Source organism: Nycticebus coucang, chromosome 9, assembly GCF_027406575.1.
Source record: "Nycticebus coucang isolate mNycCou1 chromosome 9, mNycCou1.pri, whole genome shotgun sequence".
Lineage (NCBI taxonomy): Eukaryota > Metazoa > Chordata > Mammalia > Primates > Lorisidae > Nycticebus > Nycticebus coucang.
The window spans coordinates 109621909-109643537 of record NC_069788.1 but is presented as its reverse complement, the minus strand read 5'-3'; the positions used below and the strand labels follow the sequence as shown (position 1 = coordinate 109643537).

Sequence of the window (21629 nt, the reverse complement as noted above, 5' to 3'; positions counted from 1 at the left end):
TGATGGCAGAGAAGTTGAAGAGTTTGGGGGTACTAATTCATTTTTTACAAGGACCACATAGTAGAAGAAGGTCGCAACACTGTTATCTTTATTTCTAGAAGCCAAAAATATTAAAAGCCATTTTTAAAAACCCACAAAAATTGGAGATTCACATGAGATGCCATTCAGTAGTGATTTGACTTGTGTTCTTATAAATACAGCCATGTAGTAAAACAATTGTAATATGTAATAACTATTTCTTTCTTTTTTTCCTTTTCTTTTTTTTTTTTTGCAGTTTTTGGTCAGGGCTGGGTTTGAACCCTCCACCACTGGCATATGGGGCTGGTGCCCTACTCCTTTGAGCCACGGGTGCCACCCGTAATAACTATTTCTTACAATATTTTCATTAACCTTTTAATATAGATTTTAGTTTATCAACATTATTAAACAACATAATTTTTGTTCTAAAATGCTTAATAAAAAATCTTTATTTTTATTATGTCATTTAAATGAATGCTTATTTCTTACTCTCCTCGTATAATTTACAGCAACTTTAAAGTACCCTTATATAGCATCAGGTGAGAAGGCTACTTGACTTAGGAGGATTTACTGCTAATGGCTTTATGGTCAGGGATATGCTGTCATGTGTAAACTAGATATTGGCAAATATTAAGTAGTATGTGGTTATTTACTATTTTGGCATTTCCAAATTATATATAAATAAATATTCATACTTCTTATTACTTTCATAATTTTATTACTTATATTGGTTTCCTTTTTAATTTTTTTTTTCTTTTTGTTTTGTTTTTGTTGAATCTCACTTTGTTGCGCTTGGTAGAATAGCGTGGTGTCATAGCTCACAGCAACCTCAAACTCTTGGGCTCAAGTAATCCTCTTGCCTCAGCCTCCCAAGTAGCTGGGACTACAGGTGCCCGCTACAATGCCTGGCTTTTGTTTTAGAGACAGGGTCTCGCTCTTGCTCATGCTGGTCTCCAACTCCTGAGCTCAGGCGATCCACCAGCCTCCGCCTCCCAGAGTGCAAGGATTACAGGCCATTCTTTCTAAAGCTTTAAACTTTCCCGTATAAATCCTCTCATTTCAATACGTACTGCTCAATGTATTTCCAGAGATTGAAGGGAGTTAAAATATTGCCCAAAATCCTGTTGCAAATTTTAATTCTGACCATGATTGATCTGTATGTCCCCATTTTCATTCATTTATTTATTCATTCAACAAATATTTATTTATCTACTCTATGCCAAGTACAATGTACTGTTTTAAATGTTGGAGATACCACAGTAAAAGCTATACAGGTGAAAGCTCTTGTACTTCCCATATTGCTTGCATCTACCTGTTGATTTCTTGGGTTTTCTTAATACAGATATCTCATCTTGGACTTGCCTATCAGACAATTTATTTTTTATAGCTCCCATGCTGAATTTGAAGATTAGTGTGTATTGGTATCCCTTGTGTTCAAAGGTAAAATCATTACAGTCTAACAATTAAGTTCATGAACTCACCACCATTTGCTTATGTTAGCAGCACTGTACAAACAACTCAGTAAGGTTTTATAACCTGGGTATATCAGTGTCTCACAGGTGTGTATGTTGATGTGTGGTGGTATCTTGCTGAGTGGTATTCATTACTGTTGCGTGTTTTTGTGTGCCATCACAAGCATGTTGGAGCTTGAATTAGAGCACTGAACAAATATTAAATTTCTTGTTGAACTTAGGAAAAGTAGAAGTGAAATGAGGGACATGTTAGTCCAAGTTTATGGGGATAATGCCATGAAGAAAATGGCAGTATACAAATAGATTAAACGTTTTTCTAAGGGGAGAGAAAGTGTCACTGATGAAGAGAGAGCCAGGCAGCTAGTAAACAGCAGAACTGATGAAAACATTGCAAAAATTTGTTGAATTGTGTGTCAGAATTGTCGTCTATGAGAAGTCGAGCAGACTAAGTAAACATTGATAGAGAAACAGGAAAATCTTAACTGAAAATCTTGGCATGAGAAAGGTATGTGCAAAAATGGTCCTGAAGGAGCTCACTGGTGAACAAAAGCAAAGGAGAGTTGAAGATTGCCAAGACCTTTTGGAGAGGCAAGATGAGGTTTTGGGCTGCGCTGTCTCTGGTGATGAAACATGGGTGTACCTAAACAACCTTGAAACAAAGCATTGAAGTGCCCAATGGAAGTCAGCCAATTCTCTACAACCCAAAAAATTTCTGTCAGTTCAAATCAAGAGTGAAAATGATGATACCATTGATATCAGTGGGATTCTTCATTATGAATTTGTGCCACTTGGACAAACAGTTAACCAAGTTTACTCTATGGAAATGCTGAGAAGGCTGCATTAAGAAGTAAGACAAAAACAACCTGAAATTTTTGCTCCTGCCTAATGATAATGCACCTGCCCACACAGCACGGTCTGTGAGGGAGTTTTTAGCCAGTAAACAAATAACTGTATTGGAACACCCTCACTCTTTACCTGATTTAGCCCCCAGCGACTTTTTTCTTTACCCAAAAATAAAAGAAATATTGAAAGGAAAATATTTTGATGATATTCATAACCTCAAGGATAATCCATGGGTCATTATGAAAGTTTTGAGATAACACAAAATTCAAGAAATGTACAATCCATGCAGATGGAAATGAAGTCTTCCCAACAACACTTATAAACCAAACTTTTTGAAACTTGGATAGGTGAATCAAAAAGCACCCTGTCGACTGTGTTTCTTGGAAGTGAAATAATGGACCATGATAGTGTGTCCTAAAACTTTTGTAGTGACCTATGTATTTCAACAGCTCTGATTGCCATTCCAGAAAAAGAGTTTCAAAATTGCTTTGATGAATAAAATAGGCATTGACATTGGTGCATAGCTTCCCAAAAGTAGTACTTTGAAGCAATGAGGTATGTAACACTTTGTCTAGGATGAGTTCTCAGACTTAATTGTCAAAGTTTATATTTGTGTATCTTAGTTTGTTCAGGCTGCCATGGCAAAATACCCCTGACTAGATGGCTTAAACAATATAAATTTATTTTTCACAGTTCTGAAGGCTGGGAAGTATATGGTCAAGGTGCTGGCAAGGTAGATTTCATTCTGAAGTTTCTTTTATAGGTTTATAGGTGGGGGGACAGGCAGAAAGAAGGAGAGATTAAGCTTTCTAGTGTCTCTTAATAAGGGCACAGTGTTTTCATTAGACCTGGGCCCCCCTTCATGACCTCATCTAACCCGAGTTATCTTCCCAGGGCACCATCTCCAAGTGCCATGAATTTTAGAGAGAAACAGATCTTCAACCCATAACACCAAGTCCTGCCGAAAAGGCCAAAAATTAATTACCAAAATGCCTTTCTATAGGTAGTCTACACATAAAGACAAACAAACAATAGCTCCTGAAAACTGGGCTGCTTCCCTTTGGTTGAAATTACTTCCAGGAATCTAGAAGACATTTTGCACCCATTGTTGGTTCTCTGTGCTTGGCAGATTTGTCTTATTTTATCTGTCACTTCATGTCTTTTGATAATAGTGTATTATCATGCTTGGAACCATCTGACTTCCTTTGTTATCCCTGTTTTTCTGCTTGTTATAACATTAAAATCACTTAACACGTTTGTACTCAGAGGACCTCCCTGATCATCATTCAGAAGCTGAAATAGCCCACTTCTTCTTTTGGGACCAGTGATGGACTTGGCTGCCTCCTTGGGGTACTCCCCAGGGCCAGTCATTCTTGTTCCATGTCTCTTGAAGTCTAGCAACCACCGTGTTTCCTAAATTGTGGCCTTTTGGTCACAGCCCTTATTTATGTCACTGGTGACTCTCATCTCTATGTTTCCCCAATCAAGTTATAAAACATCTCACAGACCAACTTTTTAATTTATAGTATAATAGATTAGCCCTAGGTTTTGCATCTTATGTCTCAATTCTAACTCTCCTTCCCCACGGCTGAAAAGAACATATTTACTGAAATAAATACACAATTATTAATACTGTTCCATTGGGGCTCTTGGAATATGGGATGTTCTCTTGAACCAAGATTAGGACTCAGTAGTAGCTGAGAAAGTCACATGGTTCTCATTCTTACTTTCCACATATTTCTCTCTCAGCCCATGCTTTTCTGTTCTGTTTTCTCTTTGTGCCTTTGCATTTACTTTCATATTTCCTAGGCTTTCAGACTAGGAGATTAATCACAGAAAATGGGCTGTGGACTTAAGTTACAAATACTAGGAAAGATAATGATGTGAGGGAACATACAGAGGGAAATGAGGAATGATGAAACTGTTTTTTAAAAACTTTTGTTATTTTTATTTTCTTCTCCTTAGCGTTCTCGTCCACTCTCTGCCAGTGATGCGGAAATGAAAAATCTTGTGGGCTCAGCCCGGGAGAAAGTGCCGGGGAAGTTAGGTGGTTCTGTGCTTGGTCTGTCAATGGAGGAGGTAAAGATAACTCCACTTCATGCCTTTGTGAATTTAAATAGGGTTCGGTGAAAATTAGTGAGTGATTCATAATATTTGTGAAAAACTCATATTTAACATTGAAAAGAGAAAGACTCAAGATGAGAAATTTTTTTTTCCTCAGTAAACATCGTTTTAAGTGGAATTTCTCCCTATGTATTTCTTCCATATTTTTGGGTCCTAACTCTCTTCCTTTGTACTACAGCCTCATGGATTCCAGTGTTCAAAATTGGTGCTCATTTTATTGATTTTTCTTTTTCCATCTAGATCAAAGTTTTACGGAGGGTGAAGGAAGAGAATGATCGGAGAGGTGGATTTATTCGCATATTTCCTACATCTGAGACGTGGGAAATATATGGGTGAGGTGACTACCTTTTTTAAAAATCTTAAGTCCATAGAGGAGATTAACTGTGGCACACTGTCATATTGCTCCTCACTTGATGCTTTCTTGTTTTTTATTATTTATAATAAAATTTGTAATTACCCAGCCCAAGAACTAGATCATTAACAAATAGTACTTTAATCTACCTCTATATTATTCCTCTATTTTTTTAAGCCTCGTAGTTGGCTAGTTTCATACTAACTAGCTCCCCTAATTAGACATTGTCCTAAACTTTGTGTTTATCATTACCTTGATTTTCTGTGATTAATCTCCTAGTCTGAAAGCCTAGGAAATATGAATTTTTTTTTTTTTGGGGGGGGGGATGTTTTTTTGAGACACAGTCTCAAACTGTCAACCCTGGGTAGAGTTCTGTGGCGTCATAGCTCACAGCAACCTCCAACTCTTGGGCTCAAGCGATTCTCCTGTCTTAGTTTTTCTGTTTTTAGTAGGGAAGGAGACTCGCTTTTGCTCAGGCTGGTCTCGAACTCGTGAGCTCAAGCTATCCACCCACCTCAGCCTCCCAGAGTACTAGGATTACAGGCGTGAGCTACCATGCCGGCCCATATGTTGGCATCTTTGTTGAAAATTAATTGGAATATATACATGTAGGTCTATTACTCAACTCTTTTCATAGTTTCATTGATTGCTCTAGCTTTGTACTAAGCCTTAATATTAGTATGAGTCTTCCAACTTTGTTCTTTTTCAAAATTATTTTGACTATTTTGTGTTCTTTGTGTTTCCAAAGTAATTTTAGAATTTCTTTGTCAGTTTCTACACAAAAGCCTACTTACTGGCTTTGGTTGGGATTGCATTGAGTATACAGATTAATTTTGGGAGAGTGGAGATCTTAACAGTATTGAGTTGAGTTTTCCAATCTATGTGAACAGGTATGTCCCTCCATTCCTTTAGGTCTTCTTTGATTTATTCTAACTTTTTTTTTAATATTTTAATTTTTTTGCTGCAACCTCCAGTGTGTCAGTATCTAACAATGTTTTATAGTTTTAAGTGTAAAAGCCTTAAACATGTTTTGCTAAATTTATCACTTAGTATTTCATGCTTTTGCCTGATAATTTAAGTGGTATATTTTTAATAGTTTTATTGAGGTATAGCTGACATACAATAAACTGTACATATTTAAAGTGCATAGTTGGTAAGTTTTCACGTATGTATATATCTGTGAAACTACTACCACTATCAAGGTAGTGAACATCACTTTCAAAAGTTTCCTTATGCCCCTTTGTAATTGTTCTCTCTTGCCCTTCCCTGCCCTATCCAGCTCCCAGACAGCTACTAATCTGCTTTCTGTAGCTGAAGATTCATTTGCATTTCCTAGAATTTTATATAAATAGAATTATACAGTGTATTTTCTTGTTTGGCCTTTTTTACTCAGCATAATTATTTTTAGATCCATACATGTCACAGCATATATCAGTGGTTTAATTCCTTTTTATTGCTGAGTAATATTCTGTTATAGGCACAAATAATTTATCTTTTCATCAATTAATGGGTATTTGGATCGTCTGTAAGCTTCTGTAAACATTTATGAGTCAATTTTTGCATGAATATATGCTTTCATTTCTCTTGGGTAGAGATATACTTGTGGGGCCATGTGCGGTGGAGGACCCTTTGAGTTATGCCGGAGGCTGAGATGGGAGGATCCTTTAAGCCCAGAAGTCCAGCCTGCGCAACATAATGAGACCCCAATCTTAAATCTACTTGTTCAATGACTGGATCATATTGTGTATGCTGAACTTTTTTAGAAACAGCCACACAGTTTTCTAAAGTTGTTGCATTATCTTACATTCATGTCATAAGTATATGAGAGTTCTAATTCACCTATTTCCTCAGAAATAGTTGGTGTGGTCAGTCTTTTTAGTTTTAGCTCCTAGGAGGTGTGTAGTAATATTTATTATGGTTTAATTATCTCTTCAATTTTCTTCAAATTCTGTAGGATTGTTATTTACTGTGTATTTGGTATAATTCACTATTAAAGCCATCTTGGACCTAGAGTTCAATTTCGATTTCTTTAGGAGACATAGGGCTTTTCAGGTTATCTATTTCTAGTTGAATGGCTTTTGGTCATTGGTGTCTTTTAAGAAATTTGTTCCTTTCATCTATGTTATCATATTTATATGCATAAAATCATTTATAACATTCCCTTATCCTTTTACTATCTACAGAATCTATAGTGATGTTATCTGTCTCATTTCCGATATTGGTAATTTGTTTCTTCTCTCTTTTTTTATACTGATTAGTTTGACCAGCGATTGATTAATTTTATTGATCTTCTCAGAGAATCAGCTTTTGGTTCCATTGTTTTTTCATTTCTTTCCTCTAGTTACAGTTCATTGATTTCTACTCTAATCTTTGTTATGTTTTTCTTCTGCTTAACTTTGGTCTTCATTCACTTTTCCTGTTTTCTTAGGTGGAAGCTGAGGTTGTTGATTTGAGACTTCTCTTTTTTTCCCATATAAGTGTTTAAAGCTACAATTTTTTACTAAGTACTGCTTTAGTGATATTCTGCATATTTTGATTGTTGTGGTATTGTTTTCACTTTATTTATAATACTTTTTAATTTCTCTGTTGATTATCTTTTTACCCATGGGTTATTCAGAAGTTTTTTATTTAGTTTTCAAATGTTTGGGGTCTTTCCAGAGAATCTTACTGATTTTCCGTTTACTTGTATTGAGGTCAGAGAACATACTTTGTATGACTTCAGTCTTTTTAAATTTACTAACATTTGGCGTATGGCCCAGAATATGGTTTATATTGGTAAATGTAACATATACATTGAAGAGAATGTATATGCTGCTCTTTTTGGGTCTGTAACTGTTTATTAGGTCATGGAGTTTGATAGTGTTGTTTAGATCATCTCTGTTTACTAATTTTGTCAATTATTGAGAGACTGGTATTGAAAGCTTCAATTGTAATTGTGAACTTTAAATTTCTCCTTTTGGATCTGTCAGTTTTGCTTCTCATGTACTTTGGAACTCTTGTTATTTGGTAGGTATGCTTTAGGTTCATTGTGTCTTTTTTTCTCCCAAGGTAAAGGGGATGTTTATTGTAGGTCTCATGGTATCTGGAAAGCTCTTGGCACCAAGGTTACTATTTTCCTTTCCAACTAGCCTCCTCTAGCCTCTGCTCCAGGCTCCTCTCTCAGTAGACTTGCCCCTTCTGCAAGCTTACCTGGTTTCCCATGGCCCAGGGTCACCTTCTGAACCTATGTGACCTCTCTGCTCCATGGCTTATGTACTCACTGTCCTAATTCTCAGGTTCTGAAAGAAGAACCTGATTGGTCTAATCCTGCTAAGCCAAAGGGAATTATTTGTTTTGGGGTTTCCTTCCTTGTTGACAATGAACTTTTCATTTTGTAAAAGTCTGTTGTATAGTTTTATCCTTTGTGCCACTGTGGAAGCTAAGTTTTGACCTTTAGCTTCTGGTTGTTTAGTTTGCTGGTGGTCCATAAGTGGTAGTCAGTGTTGAGAATAGGTCTAAGTATTTCCTGTAGAGCTGGTCTTGTTGGGGCAAATTTCCTCAGTTCTTGTGTGTCTGCAAAAGGTTTGATTTCTCCATCAATTTTGAAGCTTAGTTTAGCAGGATATAGAATTCTGGGCTGAAAATTGTTTTATTTAGAATGTTGAAGGTAGATGACCATGCTCTTCTGGTTTGGAAGGTTTCAGTTGAAAAATCTACTGTCATCCTAATGGATCTGCCTCTGTAGGTCAGTTGGTGCTTACTCCTGGCTGCCTGCAGAACTTTTTCTCTGATCTTGACTTTGGACAGGTTCATTACAATGTGTCTTAGAGAGGCTCTGTTTGAGTTGAGATGACCCGGGGTTTTACATCCATCTGAAAGGAGTGTGTCAGGGTCTTTAGTAAAACTTCGGAAGTTTTCATTTATGATAGTTTCCAATAGGGCTTCCATTCCTTTGGGACAATCTTCTTCCCCTTCGGAAATCCCTATTATTTGTATATTTGAATGTTTCGTGGAGTGGAGTCTTGTAGTTCTCTAAGGCGCCTGTTCTGCTTGTTCTCTCTTCTTTTTTGCCTCTTTAACTACCTGGGTTAACTTGAAAACTTTATCGTCTGGCTCTGAGGTTCTTTCTTCTTCATGGTCTAACCTATTTTTGATACTTTCACTGCATCTTTACATTCCCTGATTGTTTCCTTCATTTCCTTAAGCTCCACCATATCCTTTCTATATTCTATATATCTCTCATCCAACTTTTAGTTCTCTTTTTCCATTTTTTTCATCCATTTCTTTTATTGTCTTTATCATCCATATTTCGAATTCCCTTTCTGTCAAGTCCATTAATTGTTTATAGGTGGAGTCTTCTGCAGTAGCTGCCTCATGTTTCCCTGGGTGAATTCCCCTGTTTTGGCTTTTCTTGTTGCCCGAATTTTTCTGTTGGTTCCTCCTCATGTGTTCTTTCTTCTTGTTTAGCTCTTTGTCTTCCTTTTTACCTCTCTTTTTTTATTTTATTATTTTTTTAAATTTTGCTTTCAATTTCAACTGACTTTCACTCATCCACTTCAAACTAAGTTTGAAGTTTTGTTTTTTTTCTTTTCTTCCTTTTGAGATTCTCTTGCCCTTTGCCTACCAAGTAGCTGGGACTACAGGCACCCGCCCCAATGCCCAGCTTTTTTTGGAGAGTCGGGGTCTCACTCTGGGTCACTCCAGCTCAGGATTGTCTCAAACCTCTGAGCTCAGGCAATCTGCCTGCCTCGGCCTCCCCACAGCGCTAGAACTACAGACATGAGCCACCATGCCCTGCCCTCCTTTTTATTTCTCACTGCCTCCTTTGTTTCAAACAGAAGTCCTTGTTCTTGATGATAGTATGTTTCAATATATCGCTGGGACACCAGGTGGTGCTGTGGATTTTTTTAGGAGAGGGAGAGCACAGCCAGTAACCTCTATGGTCCTTAGGCCCTTATTCCAAATTTAGTTGCTTTCGGTGATTGTGTGATTGTTTCCTCAGTATTCAGACCCTACCCAGTTGGGATCTTAAAGCTTGCAAAAATCCCTCTGGGGCAGGTCTCACAGTGCCTCTGGACTCTAGTTCCCATGGGGTGGGGGAGTCCCTCAGCCTGTCCTGAAAGTAGAGTTCTGATCCTGGCAGGTGGAATTAAGATGGCCATGCTTTAGGCCCCTGCCAAGACCTTCTCAAAGCCTTCCCAGAATGGCAGCCCCCTGGCCACCCAGACCTTCTCGGTATGGCTGCTCTGCCAGCCATCAAACCTATGATAGGTCACTCCAACCAATGTTCAAATCTGGTGCTGTATACTGTTTGAGTCCGCGTACTCTTCCAAGCTTTCCACTCAATTCACAAATTCCCCCAACAACTGAAAACTTTGGAAGGGCTCCCTCTGGTCCCAGAACTCTGTTGGGGGCCAGCAGAAACCAGCTAGTCTCAATCACTTACCTAATTCATCATATTTCCACTGTTCCGGATCATACTGGATCCAACTCACCACCTCCTCACTGTGCTCCCTGAGCTATGACTCTGGGTAAGGTTCCTGCCTCATTAGGTCTTCTTGATAAATTGACTTCATTTTTTCTTTTTTTTTTTTTTATGGTTTTTGGCTGGGGCTGGGTTTGAACCCGCCACCTCTGGCATATGGGACCGGCACCCTACTCCTTGAGCCACAGGCGCCACCCTTTTTCTTTTCTTTTTTATGCTTTTTTTTTTTTTTTTTGAGACAAAGTTCCACTTTGTTGCTCTCGGTAGAGTGTTGTGGTGTCATAGCTCACAACAACTTCAAATTCTTTGGCTACAGGTGCCTTCCACAATACCCAGCTGTTTTTAGAGATGAGGTCTCTCTCTGGCTCAAGCTGGTCTTGAACTTGTGAACTTGGGCAATCCACCCACCTCAGCCTCCCAGAGTGCTAGGATTACGGTGTAAATCACCGCACCTGGCCTAACTTCTTTATTGTTATGAAATAACCCCATCTCTGGCATTGTTCTTTGTTGTGAAGTCTACTTATCTGCTATTAATATCCTCTACACGAGCTTTCTGATGACTTTCTTTTCTGTTGTTTTACCTTTAATCTTTCTGCATCTTTAGAGTTAAAGCATGTTTCTGATAGATAGTGTGTAGTTAGTATTGAGTTTTACATTTTAGTTTGATAGTGGTGAATTCACTCAACTTACACTTGTGTGAAAAAGTCTTTTGCCTTTATGTTTGAAAAATTATTTTAACTAGTTATAGAATTCTAGGTGGATACTTTTTCTCAAAAATAACTTTTCATCATCTTCAGGCTTGCATTTTTCTGATGAGAAGTGTGCAGCGGATCTTATATGCACAATATCTTTTTCATCAGCTGGTTTTTAAGATGATGACTTTATGTGTGGAATTATAGACAGTGGGGACTTGGAAGAGGGAGAGGATGGGAGGGGGTTATATGATGAGAAATCACTTGGTGGGTACAAGGCATGTTATTTGGGTGATGGATATCCTAAAAGCCCTGACTTGACTACTACACATGTAACAAAATTGTACTTGTACTCCATAAATTTACATAAATTTTTAAGAAATATTTGTTTATGACTGAATTTCAGCAGTTTGATTATGATGTGCCTTAGTGTAATTTTTTGTTTCTTTTGGGGATTCATTGGACATCTTGGTCTGTGGGTCTGTAGTTTTCACCAAATTTGGAAAACTTTTGGCCTTTATTTTTTCAGTTTATTTTTTCTATTTCCCTCCTTTCCTTTCTTCTTTTGGGACTCTGCTTACATGTTACAGTGGTTCATATTTTACCACAGGTCTGGCTGTCTTCATATTTTTTCAGACTTTTCTCTCTCTCTTCTCTTAATTTTGGATGTTTTTCTATTTCTGCATAATCTCTAAAGTCATTCATCATTTTGTCTGTACTGCCTAATCCTCTCTTATTTCTATCCAGTAAAATAACATTTCAGATATTTCATTTTTCATTTGTTGAATTCCCAGTTACCTTTTATGTCTTCTGTTTTCTCTTTTTCATTGTTTTCTTTAGATCCTTATAACATATGACATTTATAATACCTTTTAAAATCTTTTTCTAATTCTGTTATCTCTGTATTTCTGTGTCTATTGACTGGTGTTTCTCCTGTTTATGGATCACATTTTTCTGGGTTTTTTTTTTTGGAGACAGTCTCACTGTGTCACTGTCAGTAGCGTGCCTTGGCCTCACAACTCACAGCAACCTCAAACTCTTGGGCTTAAGTGTTTCTCTTGACTCAGCCTCCCAAATAGCTGGGACTGCAGGCGCTTGCCACAACACCTGGTTATTTTTTTGTTGTAGTTGTCATTGTTGTTTGGCAGGTCCAGGCTGGGTTTGAATCTGTCATCCTCTGTGTATGTGGCTGGCGCCATAACCACTGTGCTACGTGCACCAAGCTGGATCACATGATTCTTGTTTCTTCACATGTACAGTAATTTTTTATGGGATACTGGACATTGTAAATGTTATATTGCTGAGAATTTGGATTTTATTGCCTTCTTTAAACCCTGTTGAAGTTTTTTTTTTTTTTTTTTGGTCAAGCACTTAAATTACTTGTAGATAGCTTAATCTTTTTCAGCCTTATTCTTAAGCATTGTTATAGTTCATTTAAAGTACCTTTTTGTCAAGGTCTAGAGTGGTTCTACCACTAACAACTGTTTTGGGGTACCTTTTAAATAAACTCCATCTTTAATGAGATCTGCATTCATAATGACCCATGTACAAGAAGTAGTCTTGAATTCCCAGGCTCAAGCAATCCTCCTGCCTAGTCTCCCAAGCAGGTGGGACTACAGCTGTCCTCCCCCACACCTGGGTAATTTTTCTGTTTTTTTTTTTGTAGAGATGGGTCTTGCTCTTGCTTAGACTGCTCTCAAACTGTGGGCATCAAGTGATCCTCCTACCTCAGTCTCCCAGAGTTCTAGGATTACAGGCCTGAGCCACTGTGCCCAGCCTTGACCTGCTTCTTTTATGGAAGATTATAATAGGCATGTCCTTATCTGTGAGGCATATGTTCCAAGACTCCCAGTGGACACCTGAAACTATGAATAGTGTCAAGCCCTGCACAATCAACTTTTGAACAACACGGGTTTGAACTGTGTGGATGCACCTGCATGTGGATTTTCTTCTGTGTCTGCCACCCCTGTAACAATAGGACCAACACCCCCCTTCCTCTTCCTCCTTTTGATTTTCTTAATAGTCCTTTCTTTTTTCTAGCTTACTTTATTGTAACAATACAGTATATAATACATATACAAAATATGTGTAATCGACTATTACTGGTAAAGCTTCTAGTCAACAGTAGGCTATTATTAGGTGAGTTTTGAGAGAGTCAAAGTTGTACACAGATTTTTAATGCACAGGGTGTCAACTCTGTATCTTATGTTATTCCTGTATACACATATCTATGCTAAAGTTTAACTTATAAATAGTAAGAGATAAATAACAAACTACTAATAAAATAGAGTGGTTATAGCAATAGACTGAAATAAAAGTTATGTGAATGTGATCTCTTGGAATTGTTCTGTACTCACCCTTATTCTTCTTGTGATGATGCGAGATGCACATGCCTGCATGATGACATGAAGTGAAGTGACGGAGCATAAGGCTTCTGTTTACCTTCGGTATCCCCGCATCTGTGTAGACATCCCTACTTGCAGTGAATGACTTGATGTCTCTTATATCAGGGGATCCTTTGCTGACATCTTCACAGTGTCAGTGCTTTCTGGCACAGCATGCTGCTGTCAGTTGCTCATATTTTCCACCAAAAATTTAACACCGTCTTAACTGAGCACTTACCATGTACTGTGGCCATCACATTTGTAGTTTGAAGCGCAATAGCAAAACTGGCACACATTTCCTTTTCCTTCTTCACAATTTCTCAGATTTGTTCTTATCTTGCAACCTGAACATACCATTTTTTCCCCCTTAAGTCAAGAACTTTCACATTTCCACTTAAAGGAAGCACGTTATGGTTCCTCTTTGGCATGTCCAAGTGCCAGCATCTCTACTCTGCTTTAGGGCCATCAGCAAAATAAAGGTTCCTTGAACACAACCACTGAAATGAGATAACAAGTTGATATCAATCTGATAACAAGACAGCTGCTAAGTGACTAATGAGCTAGGAACATCTATAGTGTGGAGACACTGGACAGAGGGATAATCCGTGTCCCAGATGGGAGGGGACAAGAGGACTTGAGATTTCATGACATTGCTTAGGACAGTGTGTAATTTAAAGCTTGTGGATGCTTTATTTCCCGGAATTTTCCATCTAATATTTTTGGACCATAGCTGACTGTGGATAACTGAAACCTCAGATAAGGGGAGACGACTAGATAAGTTGAGAGGATAGGGAGAAGACGTGCAGTCAGAGGCAAAGTGTCAGTGGGAGACGTGCGTGGGAAGAGAATTCTAAGGTGACTTGCCTGGCCGCACTGCACGGTCAACGTTGGGCAACTGTGTGGAGAAAGTGGGAATGAATTGGTGGTACACATTTTCCAGTTCTTAAAGGTTTGCAAGAGAGGTCTTTGCCTCCTGCAGCAGACGTGAGGGAGCCACGGACACCTCTTAGACTGAGGAATGGCATGCTGGAAACAGTCTTCCATCTACATTTTCATGTCCCTGATGCATCTCCCATGCCTGACTTCATTTGACCTCTTTTGTACATAAGCTGTTTCTGTTTAGAAAAAAAATCTTTCACTCTTACTTTCTGAATTTAGTATATCACCTATTATTACTCCAAGAAATGCTACCTTTTCTTTCTTTTTTCTAAACTAAGTCTTTTTCTTTATTATATTCTATTTTTGCTACTCTAATTATTTTATAACTTTAATTTGAGCAACTGTCTCTTTCTTTGCTACTTTAGAAACAGTGTATATCTTTGGAAATAACATCTAAGTAACCTCTCACGTCAGTGCTTGAACTAATCTTAAGAAATAACCAGTTTCCTTCTTTGTTTTTCAGGTCCTACCTTGAGCACAAGACCTCCATGAACTATATGCTGGCAACACGCCTCTTTCAGGACAGGTGGGGATTTGCTAAATTTATAAATTAGGACTATATCACAAGATTAGGAGAAAGTATATGCAGAAGAAGGAAAGGGACTTCCTAAAAAGCTTCATGTAAAATCTCTGATAGAAAAGGCCTCCAGAAAATATGAAATAATGTCTCATTTTTCCAGAATTTATTATTAACTTTCAGCACTTTATAACATTTCCACAAACCAAAAATTAAGCCATAAAGATCTTTGAGCAATCTGCACAGATGCCCTAAACTTTATTCTTCCAGAAAGGCTCTTAGTGCCTTGTAGGGATGAAGTTTGAACAGACATGATTATCTGTTTTTCTAGACCAGAAGAGATTAGAACTATCAGATCAGATAAAATGAAGGGGAGGTAATTCACAACATAAATATACAGAGACTTGTAAGAAAGGACAACCGATAACCTCAATACAAGAGAAAATAGGGGGAAATGATGGAAAACAGACATTGGCATTAAAATAACACAGCAGGCACAGACTCCTCAGTCTCAACATACTTTCCTAGCTCCTGAGACATAATTACATTTGCCAAAATAAGGCACCCTATTTATTTAGAGAAACTTATATTATTTTGAGGCTATATAAGCTTTTTTGAGGGATTCTCAGATACTCAGATTTCAGCTATTTCTTATAATTTCATGATCTATTATCATAAATAATGGGATTTGCAGTTTCTATAAATTTGTGGTAAGTAATCACATTGTAAAGCTTCTAATGAAAGAGATCTTTGGATTCACTTAGAAGACGTAGAATGTCAGTTCTTTATATATAATCTAGAGTTTTTGAAAGGTTGCCCCCACCCCCTGAAAACTTTTACAAAGTTTCTTTATCATTAGAGTTCAGATACTTTGCCAGAATGTGCTCTGATATGTCATTTTTTGTTATTTTGGATTTGCATTGGGTGAGTCCTTTCCATCTGAAGATTTAAATCTTTCAACTGCAGGAAATGTTACCTTTATTCTTTCTTTTCTCTCCTTGTGGAACTCCTGTTTACTGTTTTTATATTTTGGACCTCATGTCTTAGCTTTAAATTTTTGGACCTTTGGTGGTTCACACCTATAAGCCTAGCACTTTGGGAGGCTGAGGCAAGTGGATTGCTTAAGCTAAGGAGTTCAAGGGCAGCCTAAGAGTGAGACCCTGTCTCTACTAAAAATAGGAAAAATTAGCTGTGTTTGTGGCAGGCCCCTATAGTTCAGGCTACTAGGGAGGCCAAGGTAAGAAGGTTATTCGAACCCAGGTGTTTGAGGTTGCTGTGAGCTATGATGCATGGCACTCACTCTACCCAGCGCAACTCTGTCTCAAAAAAAAAAAAAAAATTCTTGGACCTTTCTTGAATTTTGTCTTCTAAAACTCTTAAATTGGTCTTCAGTGTTGTCTATTTTGTTATTTATTACCAGCACAGGAGAGGGTTGTTTGATTTACTTTTTATTTTGGCAGGTATGATTTTAATATCCAAGAATTGTTTTTGCTTTTGATTAGTTTTCATATTTTATGGATGTGATGTCTTTTCAAATCTCTTTTACTATATTGATTATTGTGTGTGAAGTTCCTTTATGTTTTTTGCATTATTTTAATTTTTCTGTATTTGTTCTGATTGTTCATCTTATTTTCTGGTTTTTACTGTAATATATCTTCAAATGTGGTGTTTTTGGACTGTCCAGTCCTTATTTAAAAGTAATGGACCATTTGCTTTACATAGGTCGTTTATATGGGTTTCTTAATAGGTGGTATAGGTCTATTTTTAGACTCACGTGGACTCTGTCCTTGAGGCTGGATCTTTCTGTATTGGGTTTCCTATACGGGGGACAGTGGGCAGAGCAGGCGATCTGGAAACCACATACTAGCTAAAAGTAGGAAGCATTCCCCTACGAGGAGCATAACAATAAAAAATTGGAGATATAATAATGTATGTGCTTTCTTATTAGCACATTAAAAAGCAAGATCCAGCAGAAGAACTAGTAGCTATAATAATTTTCAAAGATTGATAAGTATTGACAGTATTTTGAGATACTTGAGATAGTTCTAAAGTAATATGAAAAAAAAAGATGTTATTTCTTTTGGTAATGGGTGGCTGTCCACATTTATGTAGAGGAAATGCTTAATTTCAATTAGGGAATGTAACTTCTTTTTCTGTCCAAGTTAGTGTATTCCCTGCATTCTTTTTTCAGGCTTGGTTAACAACTCTTGTTTATAAAGCATTCTGAAATCTCTGATTAAAAAACCCATAAATTTCCCTGTTTAGCATGAAAGGCCTTCCTTGATGATCTACTCTTAACTTACCTTTTTAGCCTGATGTCCACTTTCCCTCACAACCTATGGCCATATATCTATTTGCTCTTTTATACTTCCTTATCCTTACAAACTCTCCTGATGAATGGACTTGAGTTCATCCTGAAGTTCTATGTTCTTCCTTCTCTTAACCTAGACTATGAGGTACTCCCCGCCTTTCTTGTATCCCTCAGTCTGATTTAGATTCCTAGGTTATATTATAATTGCCTGTTTACTAACTTGTACTTGATAAGTTGACTCTTAAGAGTAGGTGTTTTGTTTTGCTTATCTTTGTCAGTATCAAGAACTTAGCACTCGCTAGTCACATACGAACAAATATATTGAGAAAATGAAATTGTTATTTGTTGCAAGTCTCAATATCTTCCTATAAACTTGTTCTCTTCAATCTGAATTGATGTTTTTCCCTTGCAAATCTAATTGTGTCATTATCAGAACCACTTTCAAACTAATTCTATACTCATTTTTTTAGGCTAATTTTTCTTTTTTTAATTAAATCATAGCTGTGTACATTGATATATTCATGGGGCATCATTCACTAGCTTCACAGACCGTTTACCAAGTTTCACATATACCCCTGTAAGATGCACCACTGGTGTAATCCCACCAATCTCCTTCCCTCTACCCACCTCCCCCTCCCTCCCCTCCCTTTCCCCCTATTCTTAGGTTGTAACTGGGTTATAGCTTTCACCTATAGGTTATAGGTGAAAACCCTAAATTAGTTTCATAGTAGGGCTGAGTACATTGGGTACTTTTTCTTCCATTCTTGAGACACTTTACTAAGAAGAATATGTTCCAGCTCCATCCATATAAACATGAAAGAGGTAAAGTCTCCATCTTTCTTTAAGGCTGCATAATATTCCTTGGTGTACGTATACCACAATTTGTTAATCCATTCATGGATCGATGGGCACTTGGGTTTCTTTGATGACTTAGCAATTATGAATTGGGCTGCAATAAACATTCTGGTACAAATATCTTTGTTATGATGTGATTTTTGGTCTTCTGGGTATATGCCCAGTAGAGGGATTACGGGATTGAATGGCAGATCTATTTTTAGATCTCTTAAGTGTTCTCCATATCTCTTTCCAAAAGGAATGTACTAATTTGCATTCCCACCAGCAGTGCAAAAGTGTTCCCTTTTTTCCACATCTGCGCCAACATCCCTGGTCTTGGGATTTTGTGATATAGGCTAGTCTCACTGGAGTTAGATGGTATCTCAAAGTAGTTTTGATTTGCATTTCTCTGATGATTAAAGATGATGAGCATTTTTTCATGTCTGAAGGCCGCGCGCCTGTCTTCTTCAGAGAAGTTTCTCTTCAAATTCCTTGCCCAGCCTGTGATGGGATCCCTTGTTCTATTCTTGCTAATGCGTTTGAGTTCTCTGTGGATTCTGGTTATTAAACCTTTTTAGGCTAATTTTGTCTGCCTTCTGTACCTAACTCTCAATTTCTCCGTCCTATTCTGGCAAACAGTATGTGTCTTACACTGTGGCAGTAGTTTAAACTCTGGCTGCATATTAGTAACACCTGGGGATCTTGTAAATCATGTTTATGCCCTGGCCACTTATCTCCCCTAAAGTCAAGTATTGGTATTTAAAAGCTGCTCAGGTGATTGTGTTGCGAAGCCATGATTGCAGATCGGTGGAGAAAACTATTACCTGGGTGAAAAATTTAAAATCATCTTGAGACTTTCTGATGATAATGTGGCAATATCAGGACATTAGCATGGATAGAAAACATGGGAAAGGAAAGACAAAGCATCTTGGTGAAGACTTAACTTTTTCATTTGATTTTTTTTGTAGATAGACTCTACATTGCATTTGTCTATTAAAAAACCAATACCAGAACAAAATGGAAAAAAAAGAGAGAGAGAGAAAAAAAGAAAAAAAAAAAAAAAAACCCAATACCAGAGGTTACATGTTACGTATTTCTATTTCCATAGCATTTTTTGAAATGACAAAATTTTAGAGTGGAGAATACATTAATCAGGCAGAAGGTGGGTAGGAGGTGTGTGGTGTTATAAAAAGTTAACATGGAGAATATTTAGAGTAAAAAGTATTCAGTGTCTTATCGGTGGTTGGTGACACATGATAGTACACAGTAATAAAATTGTAGTGATCCGTACACAAACGTATACAAGTAGAACTGGGAAAATGCATAAAAAAGTGTTAAGTGAAAGGAAATTGAGGATAGAATGTTTTTAAAGGAAAACAAAAGCCTATTTAAACGTGAATAGCACTGTAGTGGTTAGAGCCCAACTTTAATTTAGAGACAATGGGAAGCATCCTTTTTTAGAGGTTTTTTCCTTTCCATTGTGGAAAACTTATTTCTGATGAACATTCTTTTTGAACCCCCTAAGAATCGAATTTGGTTTCCTTTTCAAAAACAGTGCAATGAAAGTAGGAAAAACAATGTGATCCGAGACTTAAGCCCTAGGTTTAAATGTAAACCTGTTAAGCTCTGACATTAGCAGGTCACAAAATCATCTTATCCCTCTCCTTTATATAAATGGAGCTAATACCAACCTTCTTCAAATGGCTGTTTCGAGGAATAAGTGTAATCAGCTTTGTAAATAGATAAACACAAATAATTGTTATAATTTTTCTCTAGAATTTATTTGTCCTTTCCCTTTTGTGTTTTTATTAATGTTCCCTCTAGTTCACAGCACTCTATTTTTCTCAGAAAATGTTCTTAATTTGTCTGCCTTTCCCCAAAGCTGCCCTCCCTGGTCTAATTCCATATTGAATTTCTATAATAGAAACGTCAGGAGTGCATGTATATGTGAACTTAAGAGAGACTATCTCAATAGCATACTCTAACCCGGTTTTCCTTTCTACTTCTGTAGGGGAAACCCAAGAAGAAGCTTATTGGCAGGAAGAACACGGTAACTGAATTTTAAAAGTTGAGAAATTCTTTCCATGTGCATAATATGTGACCATGCACAGACTAAGTATAATACTTTACATAACCATTTTCAGTTTGGCTCAGCTTGAATAGTAACAAAAAAGTTTCCCTTTTAAAAAGATTCTGTGGCTACTTTTCACTAAGTTTGAGATTTACTTTATTATAACTATAGTTATATCATTTCAACTAATAATAATAGTGTTCTCATTTGGCTGTGTGAGAGTGACGAGAGTGTTAATGAGGTTTCAAGGTTATTGTCATTTGTGTTTTGACCTTGTCATAGCTGAGGCATTCAACTGTGTGCCTTATGAGACTGAGCAGAACCTGCTTCCAGTTTGCCACAGATCTGGAAGTTCACAAAATACCTGAGGCTTTTTATCTAGGCAGAGTAGGGAAAGGTCGTAGAGTAAGGGCTAGGATGGCTTTGCCTCACTGAAGGTTACATTCACACAAATACTTTTGAACGTAAATACACACCTTTGGTTATAGAGAGTTTGAACATTTGTGCTATACCTATTTAATAAGCATTGTGATAACGGTAAGAAAGGAGCCCTTCTATGTCTAAGTTTTTGTATTACATTTAAAAATTAAGATAAACTTCGTTTCTCATCTAGGCGCTTTAAAGCATAAATGTAATTTTTCTGTGAAGAAAGAAAACATTATGATTTCCATTTAGTTAAGGGGACACTGAGATCAAGTTTGTAGCTTGTTTCCAAATAAAGCCACCCTTAGTTCATAATTTTTCTTTATTTTTTAGTCAAGGAATATGCTTCCCTAGAGTATACTGCTTCCTAGAATAGTTTGTGTTGTGGGGTATACAATTGGAAAACTGGGAAAAAAGAAAAGAAAAATATCTTAAACAATAGAAATATGTAAAGATCAGTGGGTTCTGTCCTTTGTTTTTTGGCACTCATTTTACATTGCCACCAGTAGGGGTCCTTTGGGTGGTATAGAAACGTAAGCAAATGAAAGTTGGTATACGATAGACCATAGGCTGGAGCAGGAAACACATCTTAGTATATTTAAAAGGACCTAAATGATACAGAGTGTGTTCTTTGACCACAGTGGAATTGGATATCAAAAACAATAGGAAACCTCAAGTATTGGGAAATTAAACAGTCTATTCCTAAATAACCTATAGGTCAAAAAAGAAATCACAAGAGAAATGAGAAACTATATGAAAATGAAAGTGCTGTAACATCAAATGCTGCTAAAGTAGTGCTTTAGAGGAAATTTATAGCTTTAAATGCTTATATTAGAAACTGAGGACCAAATTACTAATGTTCATTTTAAGAAACTGGTAAAAGCAGAATAACTCAAAGTACGTGGAAGAGAGGAAATGATAAAGGGCAGAAAACAAATCAAAGACAAACAATAAAATTAACAAAATCCAAAATTTATTCATTGGCAAGCTAACAAGAGTTGATTAATACTTAGACTGATCTAGAAAAAAGAGAAAGAAAACACTAATAACCAATATCAGATCTAAAAGAAAGGATATCACTACAAATCCTACAAACATAAAATGGATAGTAAGGTGGGAGAAGATTTCAAGGAAATATTATTAATAACCTTATTCCATTACTTTGACAATTTAGATGAAAAGACC

The 21629-nt window shown here is 37.0% G+C and overlaps 1 protein-coding gene across 16 annotated transcripts in view; it reads left to right on the top strand.

Annotated features, from left to right (window-relative positions):
- TTLL5 (tubulin tyrosine ligase like 5) overlaps positions 1-21629 on the top strand; it is a 331666-nt gene that overhangs the window by 99699 nt on the left and 210338 nt on the right. For 14 of the 16 annotated variants that reach the window (XM_053601030.1, XM_053601039.1, XM_053601029.1 and 11 more), the window contains 4 exons: positions 4299-4412; positions 4698-4789; positions 14752-14814; positions 19962-20000. In XM_053601030.1, the coding sequence (XP_053457005.1) occupies positions 4299-4412; positions 4698-4789; positions 14752-14814; positions 19962-20000 (308 nt within the window). The remainder of the gene's footprint in view (positions 1-4298; positions 4413-4697; positions 4790-14751; positions 14815-19961; positions 20001-21629) is intronic. The other 2 variants (XM_053601040.1, XM_053601031.1) reach the window with 1 other exon arrangement.